General features: G+C 43.2%; 1 protein-coding gene across 1 annotated transcript in view; it reads right to left on the minus strand.

Annotated features, from left to right (window-relative positions):
- LOC124613428 (fatty-acid amide hydrolase 2-like) overlaps window positions 1-20,247 on the minus strand; it is a 381,807-nt gene that overhangs the window by 200,029 nt on the left and 161,531 nt on the right. Inside the window, exon 3 of the mRNA XM_047142130.1 lies at window positions 5,721-5,905. Coding sequence (XP_046998086.1) covers window positions 5,721-5,905 — 185 coding nt within the window. The remainder of the gene's footprint in view (window positions 1-5,720; window positions 5,906-20,247) is intronic.

The following is a 20,247-nucleotide window of genomic DNA, read 5'->3' on the forward strand; positions in this document are numbered from 1 at the left end:
GTATTGCTTCAGGATGGTTCGGACAGCTTTAAGTAGGGTCAGAGTATCCGTACAGTCGCTCCAATGGAGAAGGGACTGAGACAGGTGGACAGAGCAGCAAACGTTGGTGTAAGTCAAAGTGATGTCTCTAGAGTCTGGAACAAGTTTCTAGCGACAGGATCAGTTGAGGATCATCACAGAAATGACCGCTGATGAAAAACAGCTAGTGTGCAGGACCAATATATCTGCGAATAACAGCATGCAGAAACCCTCAACGTAATGCACGTCTAGGGCCCCAGTTCAAAACAGCTACAGGAGAGCAGGTGTCTACACAAACGATACGAAATAGGCTCCACGAGCAGGGATTACGTGCCAAAAGACCTCTTCCGGCTTCTCCTCTCCAAATTGGGTTTGGAGAGGGGCTCGTGTCGTAATGGCTCGAAACCATTCTTTGTGGGCTAGGCAGCAGTGAGACACAACTCTGTGACACCCGTATCAGTCTCCATCCTGACAATACTGATACTGGTGTGTGGAGATAACTAGGACAACGGGCACCCTAACACTATCGTAGGCCACCGCCCCTATGAAGGCGGTTCAGTCATGTTTAGGGGTGGAATCAAGCATGGCCGCAGAACACCCCTTGCTCCAATACATGGAAGGATGACTGGTGTGAAGTATTGGGACGTCACTGTTGCAAGCATTGTGCCTCTGTTTGGTGTACATATGGGATTGGGATTCACGCCGAGGAACGACAATGCACACCCCCATCGCCAACGTTTTGTGAACACCTTATTAGTGGAGCGCAGAATCAGTCAGATGGAATGGTTTCCATGTTCTCCAGACCTCAACTGCATTGAAAATGCACGGGCCACGCTAAAACGGGCGGTTTGCAACCATTCTGTCCCGTCAGAGACCTTACAGGGCACCTTAGAGGTTGCTGTGGAGGAATGAGAAAATATTCCACAGTCTTCTCTGGACGATTTGGTAAGGGGTATGCCTAACCACTTAAAATGTGTCTCCTGTGACAAGGATGGCCAAATTATTCATAAACAATGTGTTACACAAGACGACAGTAAGAAGAAAGTGTGGTTCTTCCAGTGGAATCTCTTGTATGGTTTTGTTTTTGCTTTTTTTGCTTGTGTTTATCAAGTGGTAATGTGTTGATCTTCTTTATTTTTGTTGACTTACTGAAAGAACAAAATCAGTTTTCTTTCTATTACGCCCAGTATTGACAATAAAGCAATACGCAACATTTTTTTATTGCTGACTGGACACCACAGACATGTAAGTCCGTGATAAGAACGATCAGATACAGCGGACGAAAGCACATTCATCGTGTCTCAATGCAGAATGGACTTACATCCTGTGAAGTGACTGCTGGGGATAGTTGCAGTTTAAGCGGTTGGAAGTGGTAGACAATACGATTCGTAACGCTAAACCGACCACTCGACCCTGACGTTCTTGAGTCATTCAGATAAAATGAGGTCACATTAACGTGCTGCGAGTAGTTCATTGGCCTTTGACACATGGCTTCCTTTCACGGTCACACCAGGGCGCGAAGCTTGTCAGGAACTCATCTCACCGTACCGCGTTCTGGCAGACTGCCTTAACTAAGCGCTTTTTTTCTCAACAGAGAATCGCATATTATTTGTCTATGGTCTTTCCCTAGAATTTCGGCAACACTTGTTAGATGCTAAACAGCCTTAAACTTCTTGAAGATATTCGGTTTCCGTCCTAAATTATTCCGTTAGTGAATGCTTTTAAAAATAATCATTCTTTGACTTCCGATGCTTTAAGAGCAGTTGTCCTTTCAAAACGAGTTAATGGGCTACGTGGCTTATTGAAATCTTAACTATTGATGGTTAGGTTTTGTAGAATATTTCTTAAGTGGTTGGATAAATTTTCAGAATTTGTTTTGAAGTTCTTGTCATCATGCACATATTTCTTCTGTGACGATGGAGGTTCGCATTCGTGTATATGTTATTTTTACTAACACGTTTTGTCAAGCTTTAGCTTCAGGCACAATGTTCATACTGAAATACATAGCTTATACTCATTTGTTTGAAGCTAATGATAATGAAAATCATGTGGGTGCTTCCACTAATAATAACATGTACAGCGATTGTCACGTCTCCATCGTCACATGAGGAACATGTGCATGATGACAAGAACCTCTAAACAAATTACGACAAGCTGTCCAGCCAGTTAATAAGGTTCTAAAAACTAATCAACCAGTAATTAAGATTGCAATAAAATAAGAGCTTAATGAAGTTGGCGTAGACGAAGTGAAAAAGTTTTGGGGACAATTATTAATGTAGAAAGAATGTCTGCTTTTTAAAAAAGGCGGGACACAGTCCTGTAACGAGCTTTAAAATAATTTTGTCATATCGATGTACTTAACAGAGTCATGAATACTTACAATTATTACAGCGATGGCACTAGTGATCATGCATCTGAGGACTCCTGACGTATAAAGATTGCCAACAATAATTTGGTGTTGAATGGCTGTATTGCTATGTCTGTATCGCTGTGATTCAACATGAAAAAGCATTTGTTCTTCCAAGCAACCAACTTCATTCTTGTAACAGAATTTTAGTTCCAACGTCAACTTAATGCCTAGGTACTTAATTAGTATTCATATTAGCCAATTATTAGATATCAAAATAAATCAGCCATCTTAATCTTGGGAACTATGCATAATACCCGGTATAAGACTATAAGGCTACACCTAGTCACACGACATTTACATTTTTATTCGGTTTTCTGAAATTGTAATCATCTGTTTGTATATGTACATCACATCTACTGTTTTTTTGGCGACATTTAATAGAACTTAAGATAGGCAATCCAACTTGTATCACTTGCAACTGATTCGGGTGATGCAAGTCTGATTTTCCTGTCCATGGGTGCATGAAATATTTTCTAGGACAGATTTATTTTGCCAACCCAGTACCTGCAGGCTGTTTTTTATGGAAGTTGTAGATCACTTTCCGATCTCTGCGTATTATCGCTGGTCTCATCATAACCTAGTTAGCAAAACAGAAACTTAGATTTAGGTGACAGAATTCATGGGATAGCGATATGCACACATGCAGATAGCCATAATATAGCGTACACGAGGTATAAAATAGCAGTGCATTGGCGGAGCTGTTATTTGTACACAGGTGATCCACGTGAAAAGGTACGATGCTGCCGCACGTCGATAATTAAGAGACTCTGAACGCAGAATGGTTGTTGGAGCTAGGCGCATGGGACATTTCATTTCGGAAATCGTTAGGGAATACAGAATTTGGACATAGTTTGACATAGTGTCAAGAGTGTGCCGAGAATACCAAATTTCAGCCAGTACCTCTCGCCACGATCAATGCAGTGCTCCACATCCTTTACTAAACGACCGAGAGAAGCGGTGTTTGTGTAGATCGTCAGCGCTAACCCACTAGCAATAATGCTTGACATAACCGTAGAAATAAATATCGGACGTACGATTACCGCATGCGCTAGGGTTGTGCAGCGAAATCTAACGTTAGGGTTATGGCAGAGGACGACAGACGTGAGTACCTTTGCTAACAGCACGACGACGCTTCCAGCACCTCTCCTGGGCTCGTAACTATATCGATTGGACCCCAGACGACTGTAAAACCGTGTTTTGGTCAGATGAATCCCGATTTCAGTTGGTAAGCGCTGCTGACAGGGTTCGCGTGTCGCTCAGACCCCACGAATCCGTGGACCCAAGTTGCCAAGAAGGCACCGTGCAAGGTGGCGGTGGCTCCATAATAGTGTGGTCTGTGTTAATATAGAACCGACTGGGTCCTCTGGTCCAACTGAACCAATCACTGACTGAAAATGGTTGTGTTCGGCTACTTCGAGACCATTTGCAGCCATTCATGGACTTTATGTTCCCAAAAATCGATGAAATTTCTATGGATGACACCGGGCCACAGTTGTTCGCGATTTGTTTGAAGAAATTCTGGACAATTCGAGCGAATGATCTGGCCATCCAGATCGCCCGACGTAAATTACATCGAACATTTATGGTTCAGAATGGAGAGGCCAGTTCGTGAACAAAATCTTGCGCTAGTGACACTTTTGCAATTGTGGACGGCTATAGAGGCAACATGCGTGAATATTTCTGCAGGGGACTTTCACCGAGTTATTGGGTCCTGGCCACGTCGCTTTACTGCACTAAGCTGGGTAAAAGAAGGCCCGATACTATATTAGGAGGTATCCCACGCCCTTTGTCAACTCGATGTACGCTACTGGACATTAAAATTGCTACACCACGTAGATGACGTGCTACAGACGAGAAATTTAACCGACAGGAATAACATGCTGTGATATGCAAATGATTAGCTTTTCAGAGCATTCACACAAGGTTGGCGCCGGTGGCGACACCTACAATGTGCTGACATCAAGAAAGTTTCCAACCGATTTCTCATACACAAACAGCAGTTGACGGGCGTTGCCTGGTGAAACGTTACTGTGATGCCTCGTGTAAGGAGGAGAAATGCGTACCATCTCGTTTCCGACTTTGATAAAGGTCGGATTGTAGCCTATCGCGATTGCACTTTACCGTATCGCGACATTGCTGCTCGCGTTGGTTGAGATCCAATGACTGTTAGCAGAATATCGAATCGGTGGGTTCAGGAGGGTAATACGGAACGCCGTGCTGGATCCCAACGGCCTCGTATCACTAGCAGTCGAGATGACAGGCATCTTAACTGCACGGCTGTAACGGATCGTGCAGCCTCCTCTCGATCCCTGAGTCAACAGATGGGGACGTTTGCAAGACAACAACCATCTGCACGAACAGTTCTACGACGTTTGCTGCAGCGTGGACTTTCAGCTCGGAGACCATGGCTGCGGTTACCCTTAACACTGCATCACAGACAGGAGCGTCTGCGATGGTGTATTCCACGACGAACCTGGGTGCACGAATGGCAAAACGTTATTTTTTCGGATGAATCCAGGTTCTGTTTACAGCATCATGATGGTCGCATACGTGTTTGGTGACATCGCGGTGAACGCACATTGGAAGCACGTATTCGTCATCGCCATACTGGCGTATCACCCGGCGTGATGGCATGGGGTGCCATTGGTTACACGTCTCGGTCACTTCTTGTTCGCGTTGACGGCGCTTTGAACATTGGACGTTACATTTAATATGTGTTGCGACCTGTGGCTCTACCCTTCATTTGATCCCTGCGAAACCCTACATTTCAGCAGGATAATGCACAACCGCATGTTGCAGGTCTTGTACGGGCCTTTCTGGATACAGAAAATGTTCGACTGCTGCCCTGGCCAGCACATTCTCCAGATCTCTCACCAACTGAAAACGTCTGGTCAATCGTGGCTGAGCAACTGGCTCGTCACAATACGCCAGTCACTTCTCTTGATGAACTGTGGTATCGTGTTGAATCTTCATGGGCAGCTGTACCTGTACGCGCCATCCAAGCTCTGTTTGACTCAATGTTCAGGCGTATCAAGGCCGTTATTACGGCCAGAGGTGGTTGTTCTGGGCACTGATTTCTGAGGATCTATGGACCCAAATTGCGCGAAAATGTACTCATATGTCAGTTCTAGTATAATGTATTTGTCCAATGAATACCCATTTATCATTTGCATTTCTTCTCGGTGTAGCAATTTTAATGGCCAGTAGTGTATATCAAAAATATGCATTAGGTTCATCATTCTTTTAGGCTATCTATGTGTGTGCGTCTGGTCGCTGGCAGTGGTGACGTTACCTGCTGCGTGCGGATGAGCTTTGCCAGCTGGGAGGCGCTGTGGAAGAGCAGGCGGCTCTGTATGGGCGGCAGGCGCGGAGCCGGCCTCAGGGAACGCAGGTACTGCAGGGGCCGCAACATCAGCCGTAATAGCAGCTGCAGCAGGCCGATCAGCCGCACCCCTATCTCCATGACTGCTTTTTCTCCTGCAACACATGCAGTAAAATGTAAGTCTAAAAGATAAAAACTTTGGACTCCGCTTGGGTGCGGATCCACCTCATCGTCCCTACTTTTAAGGTGCCATAAACGTGTATAGATTAGATTAGTACTTGTTCCATAGATCATGAATACGACACTTCGTAATGATGTGGACCGTGTCAGTTTAATAAAAGGTGTCTATACAAGGTATTACATCACACAAAATATTACATGACACTTAATTTTATTTTATTTTTTTTTTTTTTTTTTGGTGGGAGGTGGGGAAATTACCAACTTACTATATCCAAAAATTCATCTAATGAAAAGAAGGAGTTGCCATTCAGAAATTCTTTTAATTTCCTTTTAATGCTATATGGCTATCTGTCAGAGTTTTGATGCTATTAGGTAAGTGCTCAAAGACTTTTGTGGCAGCGTAATTTACCCCCTTCTGAGCTAAAGTTAGATTTAACCTTGAGTAGCGAAGATCATCCTTTCTCCTAGTGTTGTAGCCATGTACACTGCTATTACTTTTGAATTCGTTCGGATTGTTAATAACAATTTTCATAAGTGAATATATATATTGTGAGGCTACAGTGAAGATCCCTAGCTCTTTAAATAAGTGTTTGCCGAATGATCTTGGATGAGCTCCAGCAATTATTCTGATTACACGCTTTCGAGCATTGAACACTCTTTTACTCAATGATGAGTTACCCCAGAATATGATGCCATACGAAAGAAGAGAATGAAAATAGGCGTGTTAAGCTAATTTACTGAGATCTATATCGCCAAAATTTGCAATGACCCTAACAGCATAAGTAACTGAACTCAAACGTTTCAGCACATCTTCAGTGCGTTTTTTCCAGTTCAACCCCTCATCAATGCATACACCTAGAAATTTTGAATATTCTACCTTAGCTACCGATTTCTGATCGAAGTCTATATTTATTAATGGTGTCATTTGATTTACTGTGTGGAACTGTATATACTGTATTTTGTCAAAGTTTAATGAGAGACCATTTGCAGAGAACCACTTAAAGATTTTCTGAAAAACATCGTTTACAATTTCATCAGTTAATTCTTGTCTGTTGGGTGTGATAGACATACTTGTATCACCGGCAAAAAGTACCAGCTTTGCATCTTCGTGGATACAGAATGGCAAGTCATTAATATATATTAAGAACAGCAGAGGACCCAAGACCGAACCTTGTGGCACCCCATTCTTGATTGTTCCCCAGTTTGAGAAATCATCAGTTTTTTGCATACTACGGGAACTGCTTATTTCAACTTTCTGCACACTTCCAGTTAGGCATGATTTAAACCATTTGAGCGCTGTCCCATTCATAGCACAGTACTTGGGCTTATCTAGAAGTATTCCATGATTCCATGATTTATATGATGACAATTTCGAGTATAACAATATACGAGGGCGTGCTGAAAAGTAATGCCTCTGAGTTATTTGTTCTGTTTTCAATATCGGTTGAGGTATTGCATGTCACGTATATTACTCGGTCGACTTTCCTGCTTTGCTGACGCAAGTTGCAACCCTCTGCCTCTAGAGGACTCCAAACTGAAGCGCTTAATGCGATGGTGTATAATGTAACGATGTCGGCACTTGGGAGACCCACAGAAAACTGAAAGCACGAATCCGAAGAGTTCGTCCGCACATGAAGAATCCTCTCCTTCAACATGGCAGTGGCAGGCTACACACGGCAACAATCCGACGCCTTGGATTCACGGTCATCGAGCATCCTCCATACGGATGACATCGAAAAAGTACAAAGAAGGGCAGCTCGTTTTGTATTATCGCGAAATAGGGGAAATAGTGCCATAGACATGATACGTGAATTGGAGTGGCAATCATTAAAACAAAGGCGTTTTTCGTTGCGACGGGATCTTCTCATGAAATTTCAATCACCAGTTTCTCCTCCGATTGCGAAAACATTCTGTTGGCACCCACCTACATAGGGAGAAATGATCATCACGATAAAATAAGAGAAATTAGGGCTCGCACGGAAAAATTTAAGTGCTCGTTTTTCCCGCGTGCCGTTCGAGAGTGGAACGGTAGAGAGACAGCATGAAGATGGTTCACTGAACCCTCTGCCAGGCACTTTATTGTGAATAGCAGAGTAATGATGTAGATGTAGATACAGACCCGACTTGGTCCCATCCCTTCTTCAACTCTTTCCAAAACTTAAAGAACATCTCCGAGGACTTCACTTCAATAGTGAAGAAGCGGTGCAAACAGAGGTGAAGTTGTGACTCCGCCAAGAAAGTCAAACATTTTACAATGACGATATCAAAAACTGGCCTCGCGTTGGGAGAAATATATTCGTCGCCAGGCCATGTTGAGAAATAAATATATAGACATGAAGAATAAAAATGTAGAATGTTAATGCCGTTTGTTTTATTTGAAAAGTTTTGGGAGTTTTCACGTAAAAAATTCGGAGGCATTATTTTTCAACAATATGTAAGGGGCGATCAAAAAGTTTCCATTCGAAGGCCACACTATTCCCTTGCCTATACGACTGTGGTTATATACCCGCATCGGAGTCGGGATCGGTTGCATATACGCTGCAGCAACGCCCTTAAACGGGAACCTTTTGATCGCCCCTTCTATATGAAATGTTTTAATATCATAAATAATAAATTGTCAGGCATTTGCAGATGAGTTGACAATACTCAGGAACTATAGACGAGAAGCACTGGAACACTTACATAAAGTCTCTGCTAAAACAAATCAAAAGGTCATTACAAGGAAAGAAAGAATACCTACGCACATGACCCTGACATACGAGGCGTGTTTTTTAAGTAACTAACGTTTTGAAATTAAAGAAAGACGTGCTAAGATATCTCAATAATTTTATTTTTACATGAAAGCCTGTACCTGAATCAACTTTTCTACATGATTTCCGACAATATTGAGGCACTTGTCATAACATTGTACCAGTTTTTGAATACCCTCCTCATAGAAGTCTGCCGCCTGACTTGTTAACCACTGCACCACCACTGTTTTGACTTCGTCATCGTCTTGAAGACGCTGACCGCCCAGGTGTTTCTTCAAGAGCAGGTAGTCACTGGGCGCAAGATCGGGGCTGTACGGAGGGTGATCTAGAGTTTCCCATCGAAAATATGTGATGAGATCTTTGGTCTGATTCGCCACATGCGGGCGGGCATTGTCTTGCAGCAAAACGATGCCCTTGCTCAACTTTCATGGACTGTTGCTATGATTCTGGTGTGACGTAGGCCACCCATGTTTCATCGCCCGTTACAATTTGGCTTAAGAAATCATCACCCTCGTTGTGGTACCGCTCAAGGAAAGTCAATGCACTGTCTAAACGTTTGGTTTTGTGTACATGTGTCAACATTTTCGGTACCCAACGTGCGCACAATTGTCGGTAATTCAAGTGCTCGGTCACAATGCCATACAAAACACTACGAGAAACATTAGGAAAGTCATCCCGCAAGGAGGAAATCGTAAAGCGTCTGTTTTCTCTCACCTTATTGTCCACTTCCTGCATAAAACTTTCATTAACGACCGAAGGACGCCCACTCCGTTGTTCATCAGGCACATTTGTGCGGCCATTTTTAAATGCTCTCACCCACCTTCTTACCATTCCATCACTAATAATATTTTCTCCGTATACTGCACAGATATAACGATGAATATCGATCGCTTTTAGGCCATTAGCACGAATAAATCTTATAACAGCCCGTACTTCACAGTCGGCGGGACTCACGATTATCGGAGGCATCTTAAACACTCAGTACACAACATAAACAAGGAAGAATCAGACTGTAATGGCGTCAGTTCGTAGATTAAGGTAAAGGCTTTCATGTAAAAACAAAATTATTGAGATATCTTAGCACGTCTTTTTTAGTTTCAAAACGGTACTTACTTAAAAACCCACCTCGTAAAATATGGAAACGTTAAAAGAATGGAAAAATTCAAATATCCAGGGGGATACAAAAAAATAGGATCAAAAAAAGCATCAAACACAGAAAGAACAGAAAAGCGTACAAACTCATATGAACAAACTACAGTAAAAAAACATATCAAAACAGCCCAAACTCAGGTTCTTCAATGCAGTTGTGTTACCAGAAGAACATCGCGCATCAGAAACGGTCGCAATTGGATTATCAGGTAACACATAGACAGAAAAAATAGACCGTAAAATCCTCAGAAAAATGTTTGGAGCAATACATAGTGATGATAGGATGGATAGAGAGACGAAACAAAAAATTATACTAACAGACAGAAAGTTCATAGACATGATCAGCAAAACGCCTTCTTGGAATACTCGTGAGCAGCTAAGTTAGAAATAGCTGCTGCTATGTCAGAGGCAGAGCGCTCATCTTACGACAGCGAATGGGATATTTCAGTGTTTCACGCTACTGGACCCTGCACAGCTAGTGCGACATGACCAAGGCTCCTGATATCAGCTTACTTCACTGCCACCGGCTCGTGGTTGCCTGACGCAAACGATACTCCTTCTCCGAGGTCAGACAAGCACTGGCTTTTCTCGTGGCGCAATGTCAAGCGTATAACGTTAGGACCTCGATTTGGGAAAAATCACCATCGTTCCAATATGCTATGACTATAAAATTAATAAGTCACAAACGGAATCATTCATGGGTTACTGAGAAAATGCAGTCACCCCGTAAATGAGACTGTAAACAAAATACTTGGGATACTTACTTTAGGGTACTACTTAAGCGTGTGAGACCCGTACTAAACAAGACTAACGAGGGACGCTTGCAAAGAAGGCAGCACGATGGGTCAAAGGCTTATTTGACTTGCTGGAGAACGTCATGGAATACTGAAAAATCTGAACTGTCAAAAACTGGGAGATACACGCCAACTACCCCGCAAAAGCCTTTTTACAAAACTTTGAAAACATAGGAACTGTTTAATTCTCTTACATATATGGAGGATGTTTGCACGGGAAGGGAAATGTCCCCTAATAGGTCTTCCATCGTCTCCTACGGGTAAACGATAAAGAACCCCGGAGGTGATTTGTAACTTAAGTAAAACAATGTACCAACAGCTCGCTTCCAAAATGAGAGATAATGGTCTTGGGGAAAACTCTAAGAACTGCATTATGGAGCACATCATCGTGGACATTTCGCGAGATGTATTTTGGAGGAAGTACCAAATTGTAAGACTTTTCCCCGAAATTTCAATAGTAAACCTTTTCGTGATGCACATGCCTCTCTTGTAGCGTCTGCCATTGGAGTTTGTTGAACATCCCCACAACGTTCTCGCGCCGATTAAACAAACCCGTAACGAAACGCGCCGCTCTTCTTTGGATCCTCTCTGTCTGTCTGTCTGTCTGTCTCTCTCTCTCTCTCTCTCTCTCTCTCTCTCTCTCTCTTTCTCTCTCTCTCTCTCTCCTACCTGGTAACGGTCCCAGAATGATAAACACAACTCGAGAATCGGCCGGACAAGCGCTACGTAAGCCACTTATTTTGTAAATTAGTTACATTATTTCCATAAGATTCTTCCTATGAACCTCAGACTGCCATCAGCTTTTCATATTATTTTATGTGGGCATTCCACTTAAGACAGGTATTTTACGATAAATACTATTTCCAACAATTTATCATATCAATAGTGTAGGTTTACAGTAACTGATTTCTTTTTATATGTATGCCCAATATGTTACATTTATTTACATTCAGGGTCAACTACCAGAGCCTGCACCATTCGTCAGTACTCTGTAGGTCATTCTGCAAATCGGTAATGTCTTCTTGCGTTGCTACTTTGTTATAAACAACCGCGTTGTGTGCGAACAGTCTTAAAGAGATTCTGACGCTTTCTGCTGGATCATTTATATATATTGTAAACAGTAACGGTCTTGTCACACTTCCATCAGGTACTCTGGAAGTTACCTTTAGATCTGTCGAGTTTGTACCGTTAACAGCGACATGATGAGTTCTAAGTGCAATTAGGTATTGAATCCAGTCGAAAATCTTGTTCGGTACGTGATAACCTCGTATTTTGTTCACTAAGCGGCGGTGCGGGACAGTGTCAAATGCGTTCCTGAAGTCAGGCAACACGGCATCAACCTGAGCGCCGTTGTTGACAGCGCTCTGGGTCTAATGGAGGAACAGAGCGATCTGAGTTTTGCAAGATCTCTGTTTGCGGAAGCCATATTGATTGTATTAGAGGAGACTTACGTTCTCCAAAAACGTCGTAATTCTTGAGCGTAAAACATGTTCCATAATTTATCAACAGATTGACGTTAACGATATAGGCCTATAATTGTGTGCATATGTCTTACAGCCCTTCTTGAAAACAGTAATGAACTGCACCTTTTTCCAATTGCTGGGTATCCTTCGTTGCTTCAGCGATCTACGATAAACTGCTGCCAGAAGTTATTTTGCATAATTCTGTAGAGTCTCATAGGTTTTTTATCTGGTCCTGATGGCTTTTCACTACTAAGCGATTGTTGTTTTTTTTTTATTCCGTTATCGATTAGCTCATATCGATTAGTTCATCATCCGCCATTCCGACGTTCGTTCGATGACTAAAAGGAGGGGCCTAAGATATATCCGCAACGAAAAAGCCTCTATTTTAATGACTGCCACCCCACCTCTTTTATCACACCCTTCACGCTCTTCACCTATTTTGCGATAATAGAAAAAGAGATGCCCTCCTTTGTACTGTTTCGATGTCCTCAATCCCATTTGGTAGCGATTCCATACCGTGCAGCAATAGTCCAGAAGAGGACAGACAAATGTAACCAGACAGTCACTTCGGTAGACTTGTTGCATCTCCTGAGGGTTCTGCCTATAAAGCGCAATCTTTGGTTTGCCGTCCGCATATTTTCTATGTGATTGTTTCAGTTTAAATTATTAATTGTAGTCACTAGGTTTAAGTTTAATCGACAGCCTTTAAATGTGTGTGTTTTATCGTCTAACTGAAATTTAACAGAATTTTGTTAGTATTCGTGTGGAGGACCTCACACTTTTTATTGTCCAGTGTCACCTGCCTCTTTTCGCACCATGGAGATATAATGTATTTTTACTTTTAATTACCAATTGCACAAAGCAATAAAATTTGGTACAGAAATGCAAAATGACTTATTGCCATACGAAAAGGTATTTATATCAATAATACTGTTCAACCTGTAGAAATAACAATGTATTTTATTTCATATTTGAAGTTTCGCATTTTTGTACCACAATTATTGTGTGCTTTGTCCTAAGTCAGCACCACACAAGATTGCTCTGCGCGTCCTTCTGTGTTCTGCTGCTCTCTTCATTTCAAGTGGCTTGCACTTGCTTTAACATCATCTAAAATTTTTTATTTTCTTTTTCCTTTGATTCTTCTCGCACACACCCATCCTCTCAATGTATACGCGATCAAACAGTCCCGTCGCAACTTGACCAAGTATATTCTTGATATGTGATCGGACGCTTTACTGGCGTATGTGTTGTTTCCAGGGCTCTCGGGTGTCCAGCCGGATGCGATCGTTGAAGTCCCACGGTATTTCGGCGAATAACCTTTCCGCCATCATCAGGTGGTTCTGATGGAATGGTCTGTCTGCGACAATGAGCAGACAGACCATTCCATCAGAACCACCTGATGATGGCGGCAAGGTTATTCGACGAAATATCTTGGGACTTCAACGATCGCATCCGGCTGCATACCTGATAGCCTTGGAAACAAGTGTATTCTTCTTTCTTTTTCTTATAACTTCCAATGGTCTTCTTCTGCACCTAATTGATCCTATCCACCCCACACGCCCACATCTCAACCTCCTTTAGTCCTCTCTTCCAGTGTTCACGTTTCACCTCCATCGAGTGGCACGCTCCAAACGAAACATTTAGCTAGTCTTTTCCTGAACTATTTATCTAGCTTTCTACGTAGTATGCTTCTCTTTATATTGAAATCTTCCTTAGCTATCGTAATTCGAGCTCTGACGTCATGGTCAAATCTTTTTTTTTTCTTTTATTTTTTTTTTATTTTTTTTGGACTAATAGTGATCGCATAGGTCTTGGCTACTTGGTCTTTGTTTTCCTCTCTTCCCAAAATATCTTCATTCTTTCACCTCTTTTCTTTCACCCACACGCGGAAATGTAATACATCGACCTGATTTTTTAGTGGTTTCTCTTCAAATGATTTTGTGCTGTCATCCTTGTTTTAGAATTCTTCCCTGTTTCGGATCATCTATAGTGTAATAATACCAGTTTCTTGTGTGTCTCTTTTGAATTCTTCTGTTCACTTGTAAGTGTACTTTAATGACGTGATGTAATTGAAGATATTATTGCTCAGTCTGTTTCCGTCTTTTCTTACTAGGTGCCCATAAAATTTCAACCGTCGTTTCCGCATTCTATCCTTGATCTTTTCGGTGTACTTGTAGAGCTTCTCGTTTCCCTTATTGTTCCAAGTCCCATCAGTAATCTTCTGTAGTCCCCTAATTTTCCCGAGAATCTTCCTTTCTTTCTTTTCAAGTTTCTCCATCTGCCCCTTTCTAATTAAAATAAGACACTCCGAAACTTTAAATGTTTCTTATTTTATGATGGAATTAGAGTGTCTGATTTTGGACAAATTTTCAAATTTTAATTTACTCTAAATACTCGCATTCAAGCAGTTAGTAACTTAAACTGAAATGATTTCTTTTTTAAAAAAATTGTGATTCAGTATTTATTAATTAACTTTCCATTTGATAACAAATATGGAATTCAAATGAAAGAAAAAAAGATATCCGGTAGTCTCATTTTTTACTCACTATATTTTGCTTTTAGTTGTCTTTGGAGTACTGTGCCTGCCTCTTCCATACTCAGCTTCGATTGATCGAAATAAGCTCTTTGAGCAAACTCTTTGCTTTGCCACCGAGGCACCTTCGGATCTTTGGGAGGTCGGTTTGTTTACTAGCCAATGGAAAACAACCGCGGTTTGGAAGCCACGACGGTTTCCTTGTTTGAGCGCACTTCCGCCATTCTGATTGTGAAACACTAGCTTGCTGTGTTCTGTCCTTGTACTGTGAGAGTTCTGCCTTTGGAAGCAGACTGGCTGCGTCTGATGACAATCTGAGCTGGTTTGGATATTCTGCTGCTGAATAAATTGAGATTATTTCAATTACTTGCCGTGGTGAAGCTTAGGTGAATTGGTTAGGTTATTTCGAGGTTGCCTGATAAATTTCTGCACTTATTGATAATAATCACTGTTCGTGAATATTCTTATGCATCAGAGGCCACTCACTAAAATACGTATTCTCTCTTAGCACGGACTTTCATTTCAATTGCAGACATGTAGGTCGACGGCTGCTGTTATGGCGATCGGCCCTTGCTAAATGCAATGTGGAATGATGTAGCGCCTTACGGAGATATTAGATGCAAATGGAATTCATAAATTATGTGTTAATTTTGATTAATCAGTTTGTTCTTTCATGCTGAGAATCATCGACTACGTTCTAGAGGGGACATCCTCATGAGCACTGTTGGACGCCATAAGCAGATACCAAACACTGATTTAATATACGTTTAGTTCTTTAATGAATCATTACTTACTACGCGAAACCCTGTTTCAGCTGCGCTTAAATTATGTAAGTCTGTGAGTGTGTGCCCGCAGCTCGTGGTCGTGCGGTAGCGTTCTCGCTTCCCACGCCCGGGTCCCCGGGTTCGATTCCCGGCGGGGTCAGGGATTTTCTCTGCCTCGTGATGGCTGGGTGTTGTGTGATGTTCTTAGGTTAGTTAGGTTTAAGTAGTTCTAAGTTCTAGGGGACTGATGACCATTTGAACCATCTGTGAGTGTGTTAGACTATTCCGTTAATCAATAAGGGCCAAATTGCGTCTCCATTTTCATTCGGGGACTCGGAAGTTCATACTTAATGCATAACTTCAAAGTTAAAGGAGTCAACGTTCACTGCTCATGGGAGTAGTTCACTTCTGCAAAACACAACTCACATAATGTTAGTACCAGGAAGATACGAACCAACAACTTTACGATTGCAAGACCTATGAGCTACCACTCAGATGTCGGCGGCTCTGTTGCCTGAAATATTTTGTATTTCAATGAGTTCTGAAATCTTTAGATGTTCAAAGGCGGTTTTATCGAGTTTTATAGAGAATGGCGCCGTACTACTTTAGGATACTGACGTCCGGGCAGTGAACTCCAAATCCTATAAATGTGAACGAAGTAGAAGAGAGCACAGCAGTCCGTAACGGCCTTGACAGTGAACTGCGGACAGCGATTGAGTGTTTATGGCTCAAGAAGGCTTCCCAGTGCTTCGGCTTCTCGTAGATTCCATGCGGAAACCCGCCGCTGCTATCATTAGGGCAAAAAGGATCGCGTTACTAACGACATGTTTCTAAATCAATGGCTCATAAGCGTTAAGCGATCATCGTAAGTCTGAGCCATCACTCCAGCCAGGAAAAGTACGCTGCACCTCCCACTATCGCTTCATCTCGTAGCGTAGTTGAAAAGGGGATAGTACGAACGCAAGTCATGGATTGCTGAGGCGATGGGCTATGCACCACAAATTTTTTGAGTACGATATACCTTAACGTCTTATTTAGAGTTCTAATGCTAGTGCCTAATGACGAATCCTTTCCAATTTATTTCATTTAGCAGTATTTACTATCTTATCCGGTCACATTAGTATTTGTAATATTAGTAATTTCACTTCGCACAGCTGTGAGCGGCGAGCGCTATGTGTATTGGTATGCAAAACTTAAGGACGAAACAGTTTCGCTTGATGTGTCACAGCCAAGTAATATACACTACTGGCCATTCAAATTGCTACACCAAGAAGAAATGCAGATGGTAAACGGGTATTCATTGGACAAATATATTATTCTAAAACTGACATGTGATTATATTTTCACGCAATTTGGATGCATAGATCCTGAGAAATCAGTACCCAGAACAACCACCTCTGGCCGTAATAACGGCCTTCATACGCCTGGGCATTGAGTCAAACAGAGCTTCGATGGCCTGTACAGGTACAGCTGCCCATGCAGCTTCAACACGACACCACACTTCATCAAGAGTAGTGACTGGCATATTGTGACGATCCAGTTGCTCGGCCACCATTGACCAGACGTTTTCAATTGGTGAGAGATCTGGAGAATGTGCTGGCCAGGCCAGCAGTCGAACATTTTCTGTATCAAGAAAGACCCGTACAGGACCTACAACATGCGGTCGTCCATTATCCTGCTGAAATGTAGGGTTTCGCCAGAATCGAATGAAGGGTAGAGTCACGGGTCGTAACATATCTGAAATGTAACGTCCACTGTTCAAAGTGCCGTCAATGCGAACAAGAAGTGACCGAGACGTGTAACCAATGGCACCCCATGCCATCACGCCGGGTGATACGCCGGTATGGCGATGACGAATACACGCTTCCAATGTGCGTTCACCGCGATGTCGCCAAACACGTATGCGACCATCATGATGCTGTAAACAGAACCTGGATTCATCCGAAAAAATGACGTTTTGCCATTCGTGCACCCAGGTTCGTCGTTGAGTACACCATCGCAGGCGCTCCTGCCTGTGATACAGCGTCAAGGGTAACCGCAGCCATGGTCTCCGAGCTGATAGTCCAAGCTGCAGCAAACGTCGTTGAACTGTTCGTGCAGGTGGTTGTTGTCTTGCAAACGTCCCCATCTGTTGACTCAGGGATCGAGACGTGGCTGCACGATCCGTTACAGCCATGCGGATAAGATGCCTGTCATCTCGACTGCTAGTGATACGAGGCCGTTGGGATCCAGCAAGGCGTTCCGTATTACCCTCCTGAACACACTGATTCCATATCATGCTAACAGTCATTGGATCTCGACCATCGCAAGCAGCAATGTCGAGATACGATAAACCGCAATCGAGATAGGCTACAATCCGACCTTTATCAAAGTCGGAAACGTGATGGTACGCATTTCTTCTCCTTACACGAGGCATCACAAGAACGTTTCACCAGGCAACGCCGGTCAACTACTGTTTGTATATGAGAAATCGATTGGAAACTTTCCTCATGTCAGCACGTTGTAGGTGTCGCCACCGGCGCCAACCTTGTGTGAATGCCCTGAAAAGCTAATCATTTGCATGTCACAGCATCTTCTTCCGGTTGGTTAAATTTTGCGTCTGTAGCACGTCATCTTCGTGGTAAGCAATTTTAATGGCCAGTTGTGTAGAAAGAACTGATACAGTGTAGTACAGAAGGTAACTGAAACGTAATAAGGGAAACAGAAATGACGCTTTTATTCAAATAATAACTACACTGAAGTCACCGTGGTTCGTGATAGTCTCCTGGGCCAGCCGAAGTGGCCGTACGGTTAAAGGCGCTGCAGTCTGGAACCGCAAGACCGCTACGGTCGCAGGTTCGAATCCTGCCTCGGGCATGGATGTTTGTGATGTCCTTAGGTTAGTTAGGTTTAACTAGTTCTAAGATCTAGGGGACTAATGACCTCAGCAGTTGAGTCCCATAGTGATCAGAGCCATTTGAACCATTTGAACCATAGTCTCCTGGACATTACAAACGGCGGGACATGATTGCCAATAAGATGGATGATGACCACAGTTGTGAGCCCATACTCTGCAACGCGCTCTCTTGCTGGCCAGGACGATGGTAAGGTGTTCTTGTGCAATGATGTTCCATTGCTCCACCAACGTGGTTGACAGTTGCTGGATGTTCGTTGGTGCATGTGGAGGTGCTACAACAAGTATCCCCAACGTGCTCGAAGGGATTTAAGTCGGGGGAACGTGCAGGTCAGTCGATTCGATGAATATCCTCTCGCCACGAGCTCTTCCACCCGTCCACTCTCATCCACAAAAACGAGATCGGGGCTGAAAGTCCCACTGAAAAGACGCACACGGGAAAGAAGAACAGTATCACAATAATGCTGACCGGTGAGTGCACCGTGTTCATAGATTTGAAGGTCAGCAAGCCCATGCAACATAATGCCTCCCCACACCAAAACATCTGGGCCAGCAAAACGATCATGTTCGGTAACATCTCAGAGTCCATTATGTGTTCCAGTCTCTCGCCGTATGGGGGTATGTCCAGCACTGTCGAACGTGATCATTTTGGAGGTCCAAATGTTCTGATGTGGGAACGCATAATGTTGCGTGGGCGTACTGGCATCCAAATCTTTGAACACAGTACACTCACAGGTCAGTATTATTGTGACACTGCTGTCCTTGTGCAAGTGCGTCTTTTCAGGGGTGTATTCAAATCGGACTTCTTTCTTCTGGATGACAATGCGCAACCGCATCGAACTGTGCAGTTGGAAGAGCTCGTGCAACGAGACGATGTTTGGCGAGCGAACTGGCCTGTCCGTTCCCATGACTTAAATCCCATCGAGCACATATGGGATGCGTTGGGGAGACATAATGCAGCACGTCCATTCGCTCTAGTCATCAACCACGCTGGTGGAGGAGTTGAAGGCCCAGCGATACGAACCCTTTACCAAGCTTATGATCATCATGGGAGCACGTTTCAGGGTATGCATTCCCGTTCATGATCATCGCATCGCTTTTTAAGAACCATATTCTAGCCTTCATTATGTCCAGCAGACCGTAGAAAACACGTTGACTCCAGTGTAATTATTATCCTTGAATCAAAGTGTCGTTTCTGTTCGTCTCAGTTACCTTCCGTATTATACTGCATTAGCTCTTTTCATGTATGGTCCAAGTTTCATTGAGCTATGTTACTTGGCATGTGAAAGTTGCTTTCGTATTAAGTTTTGCGCATCTGTGCATTAATGATTTCCTCACACAGGAAGAGCATCTACGGCCTAAGGTGTTTGTCGAGTAGCAAAGGGGCACAATGCTATGTACAGTTGTCACGGTATGCCCGGTAAGTACCAAATCATGTAAAAAATGGTTCAAATTGCTCTGAGCACTATGGGACTTAACATCTGTGGTCATCAGTCCCCTAGAACTTAGAACTACTTAAACCTAACTAACCTAAGGACATCACACACATCCATGCCCGAGGCAGGATTCGGACCTGCGACCGTAGCAGTCGCGCGGTTCCGGACTGAGCGCCTAGAACCGCTAGACCACCGCGGCCGGCCCAAATCATGTAGCCGCCAAAAAGGGAGAGGCGACAACGTAATATCCTTTATCGAAGTGATTATGCGCGAATGCCCATCCTGAAAAACACCATTAATATTTAAGCCCGACAACGCTTAACGGCAACACGCGAATACTGACAGGAAAGCGAAGGTGACAGAAGCTACTTGATCTGTACTAAAGGAGTCTTAGAATTCATATCTCGAACCTCAGGTTAAGTGTGACTGCGCAACCACTTAGCGCCAAACCGCAACCCTGTAGTCTGGGGTTGAATCCCACTCGCTACTAGGAGATTTCTGTGTCGCCTATCGATTGATTCATCTCTGGCAACGA

This window comes from Schistocerca americana, chromosome 4, assembly GCF_021461395.2.
Source record: "Schistocerca americana isolate TAMUIC-IGC-003095 chromosome 4, iqSchAmer2.1, whole genome shotgun sequence".
Lineage (NCBI taxonomy): Eukaryota > Metazoa > Arthropoda > Insecta > Orthoptera > Acrididae > Schistocerca > Schistocerca americana.